General features: G+C 42.0%; 1 protein-coding gene across 2 annotated transcripts in view; it reads left to right on the top strand.

Moving 5' to 3' along the window:
- Nucleotides 1-19,835, top strand: part of MTR (5-methyltetrahydrofolate-homocysteine methyltransferase) — an 89,984-nt gene that overhangs the window by 1,024 nt on the left and 69,125 nt on the right. For both annotated transcript variants that reach the window (XM_040967869.1, XM_040967870.1), the window contains exons 2-5: nt 6,504-6,718; nt 9,798-9,887; nt 15,731-15,800; nt 18,094-18,186. In XM_040967869.1, coding sequence (XP_040823803.1) covers nt 6,509-6,718; nt 9,798-9,887; nt 15,731-15,800; nt 18,094-18,186 — 463 coding nt within the window. In that variant the 5' untranslated portion in view covers nt 6,504-6,508. The remainder of the gene's footprint in view (nt 1-6,503; nt 6,719-9,797; nt 9,888-15,730; nt 15,801-18,093; nt 18,187-19,835) is intronic.

Below are 19,835 nucleotides of genomic sequence, written 5' to 3'. Positions count from 1 at the left end.
TCTGCTCCTTGATAACGTCAAATCCTGATTATGACTTATGCACAAACACACAAATGCTATCAGACCCGTGAGGGTCTGCGCAGGTGGGGCAGTGACGGCCCTGTGGCGGAGGGAGAGGTCCCCTCTCTGGGAGACAGCTCACTCGGCTCATCCTGGGAGTGAACCTGCCTTTCAAGTACATCAACATAGATGAACTTTAAAAAAAAAAAATCAAGTGTGGTTCCTCTTGGAGGAGGATTTATTTATTTCTATGGGAAAGGCTGATTTACAGAGAGAGATAGAGGAATCTTCCATCTGGTGGTTTCCTCCCCAGATGGATCCAAAGCCAGGGCCTTCTTCTGAGTCTCCCTTGCAGGTGCAGGATCTCAAGGCTGTGGGCCATAATTTACTGCTTTCCCAGACAATAGGTAGGGAACTGAATGGGAAATGGAGCAGCTGGGACATGAACCGGTGCCTGTATGGGATGCTGTTGCTTGCAGGGGGAGGATTAGCCAGTTGAAGCATCGCACTGACCCTGATTCTAGGTATTTCTTTCAGCAGTAAAATGCCTCTGAATATTTAGGACACTTTGAATAGAGAAAATGAAAGACATCTGTTGTTTGTGTCTAGGTAAATTTAAATCCCGAATATGTCAGAGGTTGATTGGTGACCCCTGAGGTTTCTGGAGTCCTGATATGTGAGACTGCTAGAATCAGTCTTGAAACTAGTAGAACTGTGATTGAGAATCACATCATTGTTCTTTGAAAGCTTTATCCTCACAAGAGTCATCATAGAAGAAGGAGATGTTGGTGCTTGTATTGTAGTGCAGCAGATTAAACCATTGCTTGGCCAACTGCAACCCATACTGGAGTGCCTGGGATCTAGTTCTGCCCCTGCTGCTGTTCCAGCTCTGCTGATGTGCACCCGGAGAGGCAGCAGGTTCTGGTTCAGGTACTTGGATTTGTGCCACTCACCCAGAAGGTCTGGATGGAGTTGCTGGCCGCTGGCTTCAGCCTGACCCTGGTTGCTGGTGTGTTGTTAGTGAGTACATCAGCTGGCTCACTGATAAGTAACCATAATGGCCAGGGCTGGACCAAGCTCAAGCCAGGAGCACAGAGCTTCTTCCAGGACTCTAAAGTGGGTGTAGGGCCCCAGTCACTTGGGCCATTCTTCTGCTTTCCTAGACAGATAATCAGGGAGCTTGATTGGCAGTGGAGCAGCCAGGGCAGGGACTGGCTTCAATATGGGATGCTGCCATCGCAGGATGTGGCTTAAAACCCGTGCTATGGTGTTGGCCCCTTAATGGAGTTGTAAATGAACTGGGAATTCTTGAATCTGTAGGTTGGGTTTTAAGGCTGAATGTTCTTAATCTTAGACAACATGTTTGTGTTCCCTTGCAGAAGGCTGATGGGATAGCAAATAAATTTTTTTGTGTGTGTCATGAAGTTTTTATGAGTAACTTTTAAAAATTTTATTTTTTGACAATCTTTACATAGTTAATTAGGGAAAAAAGGGTCAAGGGCTATAAGGAAGGGGTAAGACTATTATTTCCACATTGTTTCTTTCATGTATCTGAGGGAAAGGTGGATATTAAGAGAGAAGCCCCACCCAGTTTCCCACACACCCCAGGTCCCTGATGGGCGGCATGCTCTGAGATACTTGCTCAAGTGGTTTTGATAGTTCACCAGTTATGATTCACTGCCAATTTTGCCACTCTGAGCACGATGAGGTCGTTGAAAAATCCAGTGATTGACATAGTCCATCTTAGAGTCTCCATTTGCCTAGTTTTTCACTGCCAACATATGGCTGAGGTGGTTGATTGACTTGTTCTGTCTTCTGTCTTTTCTTGGTTAGGGTTCTGAGTCCAGTATATCGATTGGGGAGATCCCCAAAGAGACTTTGTCTGAGATATTCCCAGACCAGATTCTTGTATGTACTAGCAAACACAGGGCCCAGCACAGTCCATTGCCCCAATCAGCTGGTGGTTGCAATTGCTGGGTTGGTTCTGTTTTCAGCCCTGTCTTCCACTGGAACAATGGGTGTTGCAGTTCAGCCTGGTTCTGCCCAGCATATACTCAGCCCTCAAATAAGCCAGTGGGAGCTGCAACCTAGTCAAAGCAACCCACAATAACCCCCACCAGGCCCAACCCCTACCCTGGTTTGCCAGTATGTGTAGCAGACTAGTCCAGTCTGTCCCACATCCCATTTGGCTCTTGTACATGTCAATGGGTATTGAAGCTTGATTCTATCTAACCAGCTCAACTATCTAGCCCTCATGGATGTTGTTCAGTGCCTCTCTGTCTAGCCACCCCAGCCCCCATCCTAGTTTTTGTGCCCTCCCATGGTAGTGGTAACCCGAGGGAGGAGCCCACTATTTCCCTCCTAGGCCTCTCCCGCTTCCAGATTATGCACTCTTCAGGTGGTTTTGTGGTTTGACTTGACAGAATTAGCCCCCAGTGCCAGCTTCTGCCAGCTGATGCTGCAGCTAAGCCCAAGCAACTCTCACCCACTCTAATTTTTGTCTGCACCAATAGGAACAATCAGCCCAGCCTGGCTTTTCCCTGATGTAGGTCACATGAGGCCCACAGGTGTTGTAGCCCTGCTTAGTCTGGTCTGCACTCATCCCAGCTCACACTCCCCAGTGGGAGTAGCTCTCCAGCAGGGAAACCCTCCCTTATTCCCCTACCAGCTCTGCCCCTCCCTTCCTGGTTCTCACGCATGTACTAGTTGGGTGCTGTGGTCATATCCAGTACAGTGAACCTCACCTTGGCATTCCGTAATGTGCACTGGTTTTTGTCTCAACTGATCCTGGGCCGATCCACACTCTATTCTGGTGCTTGGATTTGCCAGTGAATCATGTGAATTGATTGAGCCTGGTCTGCCCCTGACCCATGCCAAATGTATGCCAGTGGGAACCTTTCCATGGCCTGTTCTGGGCTGTTTCCTAGCATGCTTCTTGCGCTTACCTGCAGGGACTGTGTCCTGCCAGAGGAGTTGCCCAGGCACCTCCATCAGAACCTCTCCCAATGCCAGATTTTGCAGGTACCAGTGGGTCTATGAGTCAGACCTACTCAGTTCACCTCCTTTCCTAGCAGGAACAGTGGCTTTTCCTGACTGGCCTTCAACCCAGTCTGGTTCTTGCTGTTGGATGTTTCAGCCCAGCCACAGCTTGTCCATACCCACATACAGCTCACACATGGCCCAGTAGGGGCTGAGACCTAGCCTAGTTCGTCCCACATCTACCCTGGTCCTCCAGGAGGTTCACTCTCCATGAGTCTGCAGTGGCTGGGCCTGAAGCAGGAAGCTTGAAACTCAACGCAGGACTCCCGTGGTGGTGGCCAGAACCCAGTTACTTGAGCGGCACTCTACCTCCTTGGGCCTGAATTAGCCGGCAGCTGGAGTCAGGTGCTGGGTGTGCAGCTTAGGTACTCCAGTATGGGATGCAGACATCTTGACTGCTGGGCCAAACACCCATACCTGTTTATTTTTTGCAACACTTATTGTGAATCAAAATATTCACCAGAAAATTAAGTGCTAATGACAAGGAGCAAGTTCAGCAAAGTATGTTGGCTAGATTCATTCCAACCAGAGAAAATGTCATAGACCCAGTGCTCTGAACAAGATAAGTGTAGTCTTTTTTGAATGTTCTACATGGAAAAACAGTATTTCAGTGAGTGCCCATTCTTTCAAAGCGATTTCCTCTGATGGTAACTAAAAGCCAGTAAAAGATAGCGCCCTACTGGAAAAGCTGAGAGAATATAGACACATGAGCGCACTGAGCACGTGATTCCACAAGTCTCCTGGAGGAAGCCTTCTTGATTTCCAAAAAGGAGAAAAAACACAAGGACAATGTAGAAGTAATGGATTTTTAAGGACCTCAGTTGTAGTGGAGTTTTATATTCAATCCACACAATTCCTATGCATATTTTTATTTGTATGTTCTTTTATATTTATATTTCCCATTCATGATTTTCTTGCTTCCTCAGACAGCCTATTTTACAAATGTCTGCATACCTATGTTTTCTTGCAGCCTCTAGTCTGTGTAAGTATCTTTAATTTATATAAGTGTTATTTTGGTAGTTAACCATTTCCAGCTTTTTATTTTATTTATTTGAGAGGCAGACACTCTCTCTCTCTCTCTCTCTCTCTCTCACACACACACACACACACAGAGAGAGAGAGAGAGAGAGAGAGAGAGAGAGCGCCAGCCACACAGATAGAGACAGAGAAAGTAGTCCCTCCCATCTGCTGCTTCACTATTAAAAAGCCTGAGATAACTGGGGCTAAAGCAGGCTAACGCCGGGAGTTTGGAACTCAATCCAGGTCTCCCAAGTAGGTGTGGCAAGCATTGAATTGCTTGAGCCATCAGTACTGTCTCTCAGGTTTACACTGGGAGAAGCTAGAGTTAGGAGGCAGACTTGTGTATGGAACCCAGGTACTTTGAGATTTGGGTACCTCTTTTTAAAAAATATTTATTTTGAAAGTCAGAGAGAGAATGGGATATTCAATGCTATTGGGCTGAACATTCATTAGAGCCAGCTGTGGTATATCTGGTTATGTATAGTATTCCACAGTGAACTTTGTACTTCTCATGCAGTAGATGTTGACAGATTGATGTTATTGAGATTTGTTTTGAGTAACTTGTATTGACTTTGGTAGGCAGTTGGGAGCTGTTGAAGGTGTTAAATTTGTTTCTGTCAAGAGTAATCTGATAGTGGTGCATTAGGTGGGTTTGGAACACAGGGTGATCAGCTGTGGTAGTGATATCTTATCAAAGGTAGGACATTTGATAGCTTACTTGTATGATATTAATTGCGCCCTGAAGCTTTAAGAGGGCCTCTGAAAATTGTCATGTGTAGTGAGTGCCTGAAGAAAGGGCCTTACACTAAGGTTAGAAAGTGGGTCCAGTGTGAATGTGGCATTTTGATGGCAAAATGTGTAAGGCTTGGAATGTGGGTGGATGTTGGTTATGAGGGAGAGTAAAGGAGTGAGATAATATTGAGATTTTAAGATTAGACTTCAGGGAAAGATTTTACTGTTCATGGAAGTAGGAAGATCAGACAAGGAATTTAGCAAGTTTGTTCCTTTGAAATCTGTATTTAAGGGTCAGGTGTTCTGGAAATTAAGCTTTTATGGATTACAAATTAGTGGTAGTGGTGGAGTAGGGCACTACATTAGGAAGATAAGGAATCAGAGGTGCTGTGGTGTAATAACTGGAGTGGGGGAGGTGAGGGAGGAATGGGAGCTGGGCTGGTGGTGATCATGTGTTCTCCCCTAAGCAGAGGGTAAGAGTGGGCTGAGCTGCAAAAGCATTTTGAGATTAAGGTGGGATGATTCTGGGGAGCTCCCAACGGAAGATTTCTTTACAGGATTAGGCTAAATCACTTGCAGAATGAAAAGGAAGAGAAGGATTTGGTTATTTAAAATGTTATTATTAAAGAGGTTATTTAAGATGTTTAGGACAGTAGGGCCCGGCGCGGTGGCACAGTGGTTAAAGTCCTTGCCTTGCATGCCCGGGATCCCATATGGGCACCGGTTCTATCCCAGCAGCCCCTCTTCCCTTCCAGCTCCCTGCCTGTGGCCCGGGAAAGCAGTCGAGGACGGCCCAAAGCTTTGGGACCCTGCACTCGCGTGGCTCCCGGAAGAGGCTCCTGGCTTCGGATCGGCATAGTATCGGCCGTTGTGGCTCACTTGGGGAGTGAATCATTGGACAGAAGATCTTCCTCTGTCTCTGCTCTCTGTATAATCGCCTTTCCAATAAAAATAAAAAAAATAAATCTTTAAAAAAATAAAGATGTTTAAGACAGTCAAGGGTTTGGTTTGGAGGTGTTCAGGGCAGTCAAGAAAACCTAAAGAGGCTCAACATTGTGAATTTTCAGTGACTGCAGTCAACAAGGTGTTTTGCTTTCCATAGTTCCCGGAACCCAGAGAATAGATCTGGAGTGGGGCCTTTTTAGGACCAAGAATTAGAAGTAAAGGAGCAGGGGACCAAGAATTAGAAGTCAAGGAGCAGGAGGAGAACTGATAAGTTTGAGGGTGTTACTCAAAGTGGTTACTACTTCACAGATGGAGCAGAAGTGAGTTAACCCTGCTTTCTGGCTCTTGTTATCCCTGACAGTTGGTGAAGGAGATAGCCAAATCTGACACTTTCAATGATTGTTTGGAATTGCTGATGGTTTTTAGGTATCTGTTAAATTCTTCTTTTAAGGGAATAGTTAACGAAAAAGAATCTCAAAATCTTTGTTATTTTGCTCATTGCTCCCTTGTTTTTATCATCTCTGAAATAGGAATAGCCACAGTCTGCTTTCACTCTGGTTTGTGCTTCATCAGTGATTTTGTGCCGTGTACATGTTTTGTTGTATTAGGTACTGTCAGTACTTAATGCACACCATTTTGGGGAGGCCTTTTTGTAATGTATCTTTTATCCACTTACTCCCTATTGTCAATGACTGTGTTGCTCTAAAACCCCTCCCCACCACAAAGCTTTCTCATGTTGCTTTATTAAGCACTCACTTTTTTTACAGCAGGTATGAAGAATACTGTACGGGATGATATTGAAGCCATTCTGCAGAAGAGGATTATGGTGCTGGATGGAGGGATGGGGACCATGATTCAGCGGTACAAGCTCAGTGAGGAACACTTCCGAGATGAGGAGTTTAAAGATCATGCCAGGTCCCTGAAAGGCAACAATGATATTTTAAGTATAACTCAGCCTGATATCATTTACCAAATCCATAAGGTAAAGTATTCTTAACATTCAGGTTATTCCCGTGTCCAAGGTGTTTCTAGAAGAAAGAGGGATTTATTCAGAAAGCAGCTCTTAGGCACCAAATAGAAATTATGTTTTCTAGTGAGCATTTGGCTTTTCTGACCTTAAGGTGTTTTAAACTTCAGTGAAGAACAAAAAATTTAATATTTTAATTTAAAATTTAATATATTTTACACGTAGTACCTTATTTAAGTCACTGAGATAGCCTTATGAAGAACTATTAAAAGGTGGTGTCTTGGCTCAGGCTCCCATGAAACATTACCACAGATTGAGCGGCTTAAACAGCAGACATTTATTTCTCACTGTTTTTGAAGGAAAAAGACCCAGCAGGCGTGGTGTCTGGTGAAGGCCTGCTTCCTGGTTTACAGACAGCCATTTTCTCTTGTGTCCTCTCACTGTGGAGAGCAAATGGAGAACTCAGGATGTGGAAAGATGTGTTAGTCAGCTCTTTGTGGAAGGAAGAAGGTTCATTTCAGCTTCCAATTTGATTAGAACGTCACAAGCCAGGATTGGGTGTCCCCATTAGTTCAGCTGGTCCGGGGAGCACATGTGGATGGTTTCACATGAGGAACCAGGGAGTAGAGAGACGCAGCAGGCACATAGCATGATTTGGGTTTTGGGCTTGGGCTCTACCCTAATAACCTAATACAAGCCCATCACTTTCCCAGGGTCCCTCTTTCAGGCTCCATAGTAAGATCAAGTCTCCATCATGATCTTTCAACCATTAATTTAATCCATAGACCTGTAATGTAAGATTTTGGAATTATTATTTTAAAATTATTTTAAAAAGATTAATTTATTTTTATTTGGAAGTCAGATTTGGACACACACACACCCACATACACCCACACACACACATCTTCCATTAGCTGGTGCACTCTCCAAATGGCTCAATATGCTGCCACTAGCATCCTGGAGCTTCTTCTGGGTCTCTATGTGGGTATAGGGGCGCAAGGACTTAGGCCATCCTTTACTGCTTTCTGAGGCACATAGGGAGGTGGAGCAGCCAGGACTTGAACCGGCATCCAGATGGGATGCCAGTGCCACAGGTGGAGGCTTAACTTACTGTGCCATGGCCCCATCCCCAGATTTTGGAATTTAAATGTCTGCATGAGTTTGGGGTGCCAATTTTCGTTCAAGCACTAACAAAGGGATGCTGCTATGATGTCAGTGCCTGTGTTTCCCAAGATTCCTTTTCACCCAGTACCAGTATCAGGTGTATTATGAGAGGCCCTTATAAAGGAAGCCCACCCACCATGTGAGAACACAGAAGAAGCCATCTCTGACACAGGAAGCCACCTCTCATCTGTCAAAAAATGCTAAGACATAACTGTCATTCACATTGTTAACATTATTTAATTTATATTTTGTTCTGATTTTCTATACTTTGTATTTTTTAAAAAATTATTTGAAAAGCACTTTCTAGTTACTTGAATAGCCATGGCTGAAGGAAGTGGAAATTGGTAGCCCAGAACTGCATTTGAGCTTCCTATGTTGGTGAAATTAAAAAAAAAGTTATCTTGGGTTCAAAATTTTTTTAAAAAATCCATTATAGTAAGCATTTTCCACCAATTTTTTAAAGTATCTTTTATTGTTTTGTGATTTGTATTTTTAAGCTTATTTTAGCATTGAATAATCTGAAACATGGCTTTGTGATTTTAGTAAATTGTAAATGTATCTACATATCTGTGTATCTGTATGTCACCATTCACTTAACAGCTTATTCCTTGGTATTAGAATTGTTTTTAATGTTTTTTTTTTAAAGAATATTACATTTTGATTAATTCATTTGTAAAAAACAAACCCATAGTGCCCAGTGTGATAGCCTAGTGGCTAAATCATTGCCTTATGTGCACCAGAATCTCATATGGGTGCCAGTTCATGTTCTGGCTGTTCCACTTCCCATCCAGCTCCCTGCTTGTGGCCTGGGAAAGCAGTTGAGGACGGCCCAAAGCCTTGTAACCCTGAACCTGCATGGGAGACCTGGAGGAGGTTCCTGGCTCCTGGCTTCAGATTGGCTGAGCTCTGGCCATTATGGTCACGTGGAGAGTGAACCAGGAGATGAAAGATTTTCTTCTCTGTATCTCCTTCTGTATATCTGCCTTTCCAGCAAAAATAAATATGTCTTTAAAAAAAGCCCATAAAGAAGAATAAATTCTGATTTGACTGCCACTCCAAATTGCTATTTTCTTTGCCAGAGGTAACTACTATTACTAGTTAGTACAGTCTTCCCAGATCCTTTTAAAGATGTTTCTGTGAGTGTGTACACTTGTGTGGGTAGAAAGCTTGTAGAACTGTTAATGTATAAACTCAAAGATTTCATGCTTTCCATTTTTTCTATTTTATTTTTAATTCATTATCTTCCAGCATCAGCATATATAAATGTATATATTTTACTGTCAGTGACATGTAACAAAATAGATATGTTTTTCCCTGTTAAAAGGTATTTGGAATGTTTGTGACTTACAATTTATTTTAAAAATATATATATATGTATAGTTTTTCATTTCCTAATTCTTATGCAAGCATTGTTCATCAGCTTAGGGACACTTGTGTTTATTCGCAATTATTAAATCAAGAGAGTCAGATTGAGATTAAATCAATTCATCAGGTAGTGCATCTAGAGTGAAACCAGGAAAACTGATTTCTAACAGCAGGGCACAGAAGTTCCAGGGTTTTGTAAAGGTCCGGTAAGTGAAGGTTGGATCATTGGGGGGTGAAAAAGATGTGCTCAGGATTCATGACGTTAGAGGTATTATACTTCTCGGTGTGCATACTGACAGGCTAGGGGCCCAGGAGTAATGTTGTTGCATGTCCCTGAAATGGCAGACACTTGTGTCATCTTGAGCAGCCTGCCTGTTTGTACATACTTACACATATGGAGGTTGAGGCTCACTTTAGGGAACTTGACGCAGTGTGTAAAACCTTAGTTGTGTTAACTGTGCCTGAATTCAGGTTCTGTGCTGCTATTAACCCCATGTCTTTCTGTGGAATACCTTGTGCTTCTCTTGCTGCTTTAAAAGTTGACTTTTTCCATTCCATGTTGTAGGATTACTTGCTGGCTGGAGCAGATATTATTGAGACAAATACTTTCAGCAGCACTAGCATTGCCCAAGCTGACTATGGCCTTGAACATTTGGTAAGAATTACGTTTTCCTTCATATGTAAGAAGTTTGTGAGCATTTACTGCATTGGTAATGGCCAGTAAGAAAACCACCTGGAGCTGCAGAGGCAAACTAATACCTCATTATCTTTATTTTTGTTTTGTTTATTTTGTTGTTATTGAGACAGGGAGAATAGTTTTAATTCTTTCTTATGAACAGGTCATTTATTTCCTAACTGGCTACTTCTATGGGCAAGAAGTAATCAAATAAAAATACTTATTATACAGTTACTTGCTAAAGACATGATCTTTGGCTGAGTACATGGTTTTCTGAGGCCTATTAAAATATTGGCTGGCAGATTGTTTTGAATTCGAGTAAAATACATGTAATATTTATTTTCTCAATTATTTTTAAGTAGAGTTCAGTGACATTACGTTGTTTTGCTATCATCACTGTCATCCATTTGTAAAACGGAAACTTTATTTTTGAAGTTTTTATTTTGTTAATATTGTTTACACAGTTGGGGAATGCCTGCCTATGTGGTCTTCACATCAGCGTGTGGAGAGTAGGGTGGAAGAAGATGGGTGGGATAAATATTTTGTTTTTTTTCTTATCTGTGGGTGGGAGGAGGAGAGAGTATCACGCATTGCTATCAAAACTGTGTCATTCAATGATGCCTTAAAGACCTTGATGTGGGAAAAAATATTCTGAGGGTACTACCTAAATGCATTTGGAACAAGGTGGAGGAATCCACCATGGGGGGAGGGGTATGGGAGGGGTGGGGAGAATCCCCAGCGCCTATAAAACTGTACTACATAATACAATGTAAGCAACAATTAAAAAAAAAAAAATAAATGCATTTGGTAGTTCTGAGACGTCAGTTTCGTTGCTCCAGGGTTGGGAAAATCTTGTCAAAGTCTGTTGGTTGACAGTGTTTACCTTAGTGCCTTCACAGTCCCAGACACTTGCTGCAAAGCTTGCCAGGAGAGCTGTCTGTCCTGCTTGTATTCTGTCCTAGGATGTGGCATTTGATGTCCTCTGCTGCACTAGATGAGCTATCTGTCATGTCCCCTGAGTACATAGGGGCATACTGTTCACTACATGTTTACTTGGTTGCATGGGCAACCGAGGATGGCCCAGAACTGATACATGCATTCCAAAGTCATATCACAAATCTTGTAATTTTCTCTGTAGCCAGGATTGAGTTCAGTGATCTAGTTGTGGAGTGCCCCAAGACACCTCACCTGGGATGACTTCTAACTTGAGTCTTGTGTGCATCAGGCAGTGCAGGGTCAGGTGAGGTCCTGCACCAACCAATGCACATACTGGTGGGTGCACTGCCTAGTTAGATCTGTCCCCACACCCCATCTCATGTGAACTAGTGGATACTGTGGCCTGGCCTACCCACCACAGTCTAGTCTTCACACGCATTAGCACGTTTCCATAACCAAGTCTGGGCGACCTGGACCAGGGGACATTTCCCCACCAGGTTCACCCTCATTCCTGGTTTTTGCATGTGCTGACATGTGCTACAGTTTAGCCTGCTCCATCCTGTGTGCCACGTGGCTCTTGACACACCCATGGGTGTTGTGGCTTAGATCAGTCTGCCCCACCTCTAGACCCAGCTCACATGTATGCTGATGGCATTGCTGTCATGTCCAGCCTGGTCTGCCCCAAAGACTTACTGTCATGCTCACCAGTGAGAGCTGCAGCCCACCAGGGGAGTCCAAACAGCAACTTTAAATACGTTGAACAGTGACTCCCCTTTTTCTCAAGTTCACTATCCTTGGCAACCACCATTCTAACTTCTGTCTCTTTAAGACTTATTTTGTTTTTATTTGAAAGCAGAGTCATAGAGAGAAGGAGAAAGATGGAGAGGTTGGTCTTCCATCTGTTGGTTCATTCCCTGAATGGCTGCAAAGGCTGGAGCTGAGCTAGTCTGAAGCCAGGAGCCAAGAGCTTATTTTGGGTCAACCACGTGGGTGTGAGGGCCCAAAAACTTGAATCATCTTCTGCTTCTTTCCTAGGCTATAAGTAGGGAGCTGGATGAGAAGTGGATAAGCCAGGACTTGAACCGATGCCCAAATGGGATGTTGGTGCCACAGGCTGAGCCTTTACAATAACATCATGTTGGCCTGGTTTCTATGAATTTCAATGTCTTTGTACTACATATAATTTGATCATGTGCATTTGTCTTTTTATCTGGTTTATTTTACTTAGAATAATGTTATGATTTATCCATTTTGTAGTATATATCAGAATTTCCTTTTTGAAGACTGAATAATGTTCCGCTATACATGCATACCACATTTTCTTTTTGTATCTATTTTTGCCAGTAGACATTTGTTTTGCCTCTGATCATTTATTAATGTAAACGATGGTACTACTATAAATATGTGTATGCAGGTGTCTGCTTGAGTCCTTGCTTTCAGTTTTTTTGCACACACACACACAAATTGAATTTTTTTTAAAGATTTATTTTTTATTACAAAGTCAGATATACAGAGAGGAGGAGAAACAGAGAGGAAGATCTTCCGTCTGATGATTCACTCCCAAAGTGAGTGCAACAGCTGGTGCTGCACGGATCCGAAGCCGGGAACCAGGAACCTTCTCCAGGTCTCCCATGTGGGTACATGGTCCCAAGGCTTTGGGCCATCCTCGACTGCTTTCCCAGGCCACAAGCAGGGAGCTGGATAGGAAGTGGAGCTGTCGGGATTAGAACTGGTGCCCATATGGGATCCCGGCATGTGCAAGGCAAGGATTTTAGCCGCAAGGCCACGCCGCCGGGCCCACAAATAGAATTGTTAAGTCATATACTTTTATTTATAGTTTTTGAGAGACTATCACGCTTTTTTTTCTTTTGCAGCAGCTGTACTATTGCAAATCCCACCAACAGTATACAGAATTCGAATACACTGCTTGTTATTTTCTGTTTTGACAATAACTATCCTAATGGATATGGGTGGCAGATATGATTTCCTCTTAGTCAACATGATGCTTTGTCAACATGATATTAAAATTTTGTAAAATTTTTAATAAAGATGTATTTATTTTTATTGGAAATATAGATATACAGAGAGGAGAGACAGAAAGATCATCTCTCTGCTGGCCAAATGGCCACAGTGGCTGGAGCTGAGCTGATCCAAAGCCAGGAGCCAGGAACTTCTAGGTCTCCCACGTGGGTGCAGGGTCCCAAGGCTTTGGGATGTCCTGAGCTGCTTTCCCAGGTCACAAGCAGGGAGCTGGATTTTCAGCACATGAACCAGCACCCCAATGGGATGCCAATGCTTGGGAGGCAGAGATTTAGCCATTTGATCCATTGTACTGGACCCAAACTGTAAAATGTAGAAATACCTTATAGACACTAAAGGCCCTGTTTCTGTGTTGGATTTTAACACAAACCTGCATCTGTTTCCTTGTAAATTTTCTGAGTACTGTACACTGGTTTCTCTCATATTATTGGGATCTTGTGAGATCAGGTGTTTCTTGAGTTATCGAAAGAAAATAAAGTTGTGTTTTAGTTACTTCCACAATACTTCAAGGCAGCAGTTGCTTTAAAGGACTGGGAGTAAATACCTTAGGGTTTCTTAACTACGTATGCAGTCTCTTGTAACTGCTTATATCTATGATATGTAAATACTGGCTAGGACTGTGTTTTGGTTAAACAGAACCAAAGACACAATAGCAAAAAAACTACAGGTACTTGATATGTAAATAATGGTCATAGCTGTATACCAGTAGAACAAAATTAAAGATATAATAACAATAAAAGAAGACAGAAAATCAATACTTTGATGAACACAGAGGCAAAATTTCTTGATGAAATAATAGCAAATCTAGCAGCACATAAAGTTCATATACCATGATTGAGTGGAATTTATCCAAGGTAAGCAAGAACGGTTAAACATTTGTAAATCAATAAATGCAGTAAGTCACATCAACATAATGAAGAACACAATCTATAGGATCTTCATTATAACAACTGAACAAATTAGGTATAAAAACAGTGTCCTGGGGTTGGTACGGTGGGATAGCATTCTGCCTGCATTGTGTTGCTGGCATCCACATGGGCACCAGTTTATATCCTGGCTATTCCACTTCCAGTGTAGTTCTCTGCTTATGACTGGGCAAAACAGCAGAGGAGGGCTCAAGTCTTTGGGCCATTGTATCCATGCGGGAGATTCAGAAGAATCTCTTGGCCCTGGCTTCAGATTGGCTCAGCTATGGCTGTGTGGCTATTTGGGAAGTGAACCAGTGGGTAGAAGATCTTCCTCTCATTCCTTATCTGTCTTTCTCCATTATTCTGATTTCAAGCAAAATTAGAAAATCCTTATTAAAAAAAAAAGAAAAGAAGAAAGAAATTTCCCTCATGCAGTAGTGTAATGAGTGAAGCCACCGCCTGCAGTGCCGCATCCCATTTGAGTGTTGCCAGTTCAAGTCCTTGCAGCTCTGCTTGGTTCAGCTCCTTGCTGATGCACCTGGGACAGCAGCAGAAGATGGCTCAGGTGCTTGGGCCCTGCAAATTCTGAGCTTCTGACTTTGGCTTGGCATAGCCCTAGCTGTTTGGAGAGTAAACCGGCAGATTTACTTCTAGCAATTTGAAGACGTTTCTCTCTTTGTGTCTCCCTGTATCTCTCTCTCTCTCTTTCTCCCTAACTGTGCATCTCAAATAAGCAAATAAATATTAAAAAAAATAATGCACTCCAAAATAATAAAGCTGTATGTGACAGGTCAGTATTATACTGAATGGGAAAAAGTTGAAATTTCTTCTAGGATCTGAAACAAGACAAGGACGTCTACTTGCAATACTGTTACTTGTGGCACTTAATCAAGTTTTTGGGAGGATAGTAATCTATGAAATGTTCAAAATCCCTGATTCTAACCATTGTGCAGTGAAGGAAATCAAGACCAGAGGAAGTTGCTATGAGGGGCACTGAGTCAGCACAGTGGCATGACTGCGGTTCACAGTGACCTGTTACATATTTTCTAAGGAAATAGAAGAGAGGATCTTGAAGACTTCAAACACAAGTAATGAGAACGCAAAGAAACATTAATTACCTTGACAGTATCAGTACATATTTTATACATTGGAACATCACATACATAGATAATTATAATTATAAAGTGTTAGTTTTTTTAAAGAAAAGCTCAAGGGAATAATACTGGTATCTACCCTGATTTAATCACACATTAAATACATGTAATGAATTGTCACACTGTAGCCAAGAAGTATGTACAGTTAAAATAATTACACTTTAAAAGTAGGCAGCGGTGTAGATTTGCCTTCTCCCCATTTAAGGGGTTCTCATTTGTTAGATCCCTGACAGGAGGATCCAAGGCACATAGGGTTGGAAGGGCTTGTGAAGACCACAAGTCCAGGAGCTTTGATCTAGTCTGTCAAAGATTTTTCAAAGGTCCATGAGCTTCCTTCAATTCAAGACAATATTTGTTCCAGTGAGAGGTTTCTTTATCAAATTGGGGAAAGGTTCCTAAGTTACAGAAAGTTGAGAATCACTGATTTCAGCCGTTATACAGGGGAGGAAATGAAGTCCTGGAGGAACTGTTGGTGGAGCTGCCCAGGAAGGCAATGACAGAGCCAGTCTTAGAGCTCGGGTCTCCTGCTCATTTTTTCTGCATTATTCTGCTTTCTTCTTGATCACCTCAGCTCACTATGGTGAGAGAGAAGAGTCTAAAAGTGCTTTCCCAAAATTTTGGTCTTTCCTTCCTGCCTTTGAAGACTGCAGCAGCTGATTTCAGATTAATTCTTTTTCCCCCCCTTGTTTTAGTGAGTAAAACTGGGTAATAGATCGGCATATGTTTCTTACTGTTTTTATGGAGGGCTGAAGCATAAGCTGATGTTGGTGGTTGATGTTCTCAGGCCTACAGGATGAACAGGTGCTCTGCGAGATTGGCCCGGAAAGCTGCCGAGGAGGTGACTCTCCAGACAGGTCAGCAGTGTTCCTTCTGTTTGCATGGGTGAATCCTTTCATTTCTCCCCAGTCACCAGGGTGCTAGAGTTATTGCAGGCTTTCCTTATGTGATCTGTGGCTACCAGTAATGCCACAGACAGGGCACTTTGCTTGTTGATGGGTTACCTCTGCAGTCCCGTCATCAGGCCCTCATTGTGTCTGTGAATTGATGCACCCTGGGAGCCCGGGCCTCCAGCTGTGCTCTTGCACAGAGCTGCTGGCTGTGACTTGACTTTGCAGTGTGGTGTCCAGTTTACTTGTGTATTCACAGCTAAAGTAATATGTGTTTCTCTGGAAGCATATTATCAAGTTACTAAAGTAGCAGTAGGCTCTTTTGATTATAGTCATGGTTTTTAGTCTCTTCCTTTTAAAGGTACCTTTCTTGCTATGATTGGCTTAGTCAGATAGAAAGCATGTCCTTGGGCCTGGTGTGGTAGCCTAGCTGCTGAAGTCCTAACCTTGCATTGCCAGGATCCCATATGGGCACTGGTTCTAATCCTGGCAGCTCCACTTCCCATCCAGCTCCCTGGTTGTGGCCTGGGAAAGCAGTCGAGGACGGCCCAAAGCCTGGGAACCCTGTACCTGCATGGGAGACCTTAAAGAGGCTCCTGGTTCCTGGCTTTGGATCAGCTGAGCTTTGGCCGTTGAAGTTACTTGGGGAGTGAATCATCAGATGGAAGATCTTCCCCTCTCTCTCTCACCTCTCTGTATGTCTGACTTTTCAATTAAAAAAAAAAGAAAGCATGTCCTTTCAGCATTTTGTCCTTTATACTTCTGGTGTCCTGAAGACCCTGCAGCACACAGAAGCAAGTTAGATTCAGTCTTGCTGAGACTGAAATAATCTGGCTGGCTATCATCAGAACATCAGAACACTTGGGCCCTGGCTTTGGAATAGAAGAAATAAATGGAGCCCCTTAAGATTTGGAAATGTGAAGTTATTGGCAACAGCAAAGATATAAAGCAAAATTACAGTGAAGTAATACACAGCATACTAATGAAGACTAAAGCAATTTACTGGAATTTTGTTTCTGAGTGATAATGCTTAAATCCATAGAAATTCATAGACTAGTATTTGTAGGTTGTAAGATGTTTAACCAGGTAGTACAGGGAGAGGAAAAGGCATTTTTCTTGTGTTCACATTATCACTCTGGGGAAGACAAAGTTTTGGACCTATAACCTTTTCAGAAACTGGGTTATCAAGTAGGTGGTAGTTTTCTCCAGTTCAGCTGTCAAGCATAGCCCAGTTATAGAGTGGTTGAAATCACTAAGGCTTATGAACAGTATCATCCCTGGCTTGTGCTATTATATATAAATGAATGGAACATCTCAGGTTATTTTAAAAGCACCTGGACACTAAACTGGAGGGAAGGTTATTAGAGTTATTAAAATAAAATTTGATCTGCTTCATACTTCCATTTCAGCTTTTATAGTTGTTAAAGTCAATTTAATAAGTCCCCCCAGTGAAGAACCTACTGTAAAAGTACTAGAGAACATTTTAAGTTGAATGCTCTTGTGAGGCACTTTTGCAGAACCACTGTTAAATTCAGGACTTTCAAGATTTCTTTAAAAAGAATTTGTCCAGATATAGCTGTGTCGGTTGAAGGATTACTTACTGAAACAGTTTGAGGTCATCTGTGTAAGAATTCAGTTTTATGCCCGATAATAACATGTACCTGTTTCCCAGTAGGTCTGGATTAGTTTATGTGATCAGCAAAATTAATGAATCATCTCTCTCCACAGGTTAAGGACTGCACATAGCCTAATGTTAGTTCAGTCGAGGTCAAGTGTTATTATCAAATGGTTTTGGGAGAAAATTGGGGTCTTTACGTACTTTCTGGATTTCTGAGTTGTGAATAAAGGACTGTAGATCTGTGTTCTAAGAAAAATCTCATAGTCTAATGATTCACAACAACAAAAAAATGTAACTGTCAGGACCAGTGTTGTGATGTAGCCAGTAAAGCTGCTGCCTGCAATGCCAGCATCATGTATGCCTGTTCCACTTTCTATTTGGCTCCTTGCTAATGTTCCTGGGAAAGCAGTGGCAGATGGCCCAAGTGGCCTAGATCCACATGGGAGACCAAGGAGAAGTTTCTGATTCTGGGTTCGACCTGGCCTATTTCAACACTAGGCAGCTGTAAGGAGAATGACCCTGTGGATGGAAAGCTCTTTGCCCCTTTCTCTTTGTGTTATTCTGACTTTCGAATATATAAAATAAATCATTAAGAAAAAGGAACTATTGAGAGATTTCACATTTGTTTTTGTTTTCTCAAAGGAATTAAGAGGTTTGTAGCAGGAGCTCTGGGCCCAACTAATAAGACACTCTCTGTGTCTCCATCTGTGGAAAGACCAGATTACAGGAACATCAGTGAGTATTTGTCATATATAATCAATGGCATTGGACATCTGTAATTTTTAAATGTATGAAATGAGATTAACAACAGGGTATGCTTTAGGATTATTGTGACTTCATCCATGTAAAAATTCATAAAAGACTTCTTTATTGTTTTAATTTCCTATCAGATATACATAGTATATCAGATCTCCTTTATCAGCTTTGGAAGTAAACAACTGAAATTAAGCTTTAAACTAGGGAGCTGAGAAAAGTTAGATACCAGGCATGGTTTATTATTTGGTAGCTCATTAATTTATCAGAATGCAGTCTAAAGATACAAGCATTATAAACTTGTGCATTTGTGTAAGCCTATTTGATTCAAAGCTTGACAAAAAAAATTCAGAAATTTTAGTTGAGACTATAAAAGCAAGAATTAAAATGTTAGAGCTAAATAAATAATGCTACTGTAGTGGTAACAGATTTTATGTATATGAAAACTTTAGGAAATACCATTTGCAGGCTTTTGGTGACAGATTTTTGCATGTTGTGGTACCACGCTTTAACTCAGTGTTATTTAAGCTGAGCTTATGTGTGGTCAGTGTCTTTTGGTCTAAACCTGAAATGGGGAGTGAACCTCTTTTACTCTTACATAGCGTAAGGTGAGAAACAGAGCAAACATAAATTGGTTGTTTAGAACTTCTTGATTTAATAACTGAGCATTTCATTTCCTTTTTCCTTTCCTGTTTTGGTTGAAAGCTAATAAGAGGAAAGGATTATTTCTTAGGTGGACATAGATAAATACAAATTTTACATGGGAGTAATCGAATACCTTTTGTTTGAGATTCACATTGCCCATTGGGCAGTTTTCCTTTCTGACAGAGTTTGTGTAAGCGCAGGAGCAAAATGCTCTGCAGCCTTGGCACAGAGATTAAGGGTCTCTGACTCAACTTGTGATGTTTCAAGCTTCTCACACTCAACTCTTAGTGGCTGATATAGATGATCTATGACGATTGATCCATTTTCGAGTTGTTGAGATTAAATGGTATAGTGCAAGAAATTCCCACACCTTCCTACTCACTTTTCAACTCAAATATGGAAAGTAGAGATTATATAGTAAATATTTAAGAACATCCATATTCAGGGCCTTGCATGATGGCCTAGTGGCTAAATTTGCACTTTGCACACCTGGGATCCAGTGTGGACACTGGTTTGTATCCTGGCTGATCCACTTCCCTTCCAGCTCCATGATTGTGGCCTGGGAAAGCAGTAGAGAAGATGGCTCAAAGCTTTGGACCCTGCGTATATGTGGGAGATCCAGAAGAGGCTTCTGGGTCTTGGCATCGGTTCATTTCGGGCCATTGTGGCCACTTGGGGATTGAACCAGAGGACAGAAGATCTTTCTTTTTTACTCTCCTTCTCTCTGTATATCTGACTTTGTAATAAAAATAAACAAATCTTAAAAAAAAAGGTACTCTGCCTTTCCAATAAAAAAAAATCTTAAAAAAATATTCATTTTCAGTTTACTTGTTTATCTTCCATCATAGGCATATTTTTTCATTTGGTTACTTCTGGAAGGTAGTATTGTCCTTTAAGTATGCATTGTAAACCAGCAGTAGTTCCAAGGGGCCAAATCTGAACTCCACTGGCCTAGAATCATTCAGAGATACTGAGGAACTGAATGT

Source organism: Ochotona curzoniae, unplaced genomic scaffold (assembly GCF_017591425.1).
Source record: "Ochotona curzoniae isolate NIBS_2020 unplaced genomic scaffold, NIBS_Ocur_1.0 scaffold_4683, whole genome shotgun sequence".
In the NCBI taxonomy this organism is placed as follows: Eukaryota; Metazoa; Chordata; class Mammalia; order Lagomorpha; family Ochotonidae; genus Ochotona; species Ochotona curzoniae.
Note: the sequence above shows the minus strand (reverse complement) of the source record. Positions and strands in the feature narration are given on the sequence as shown.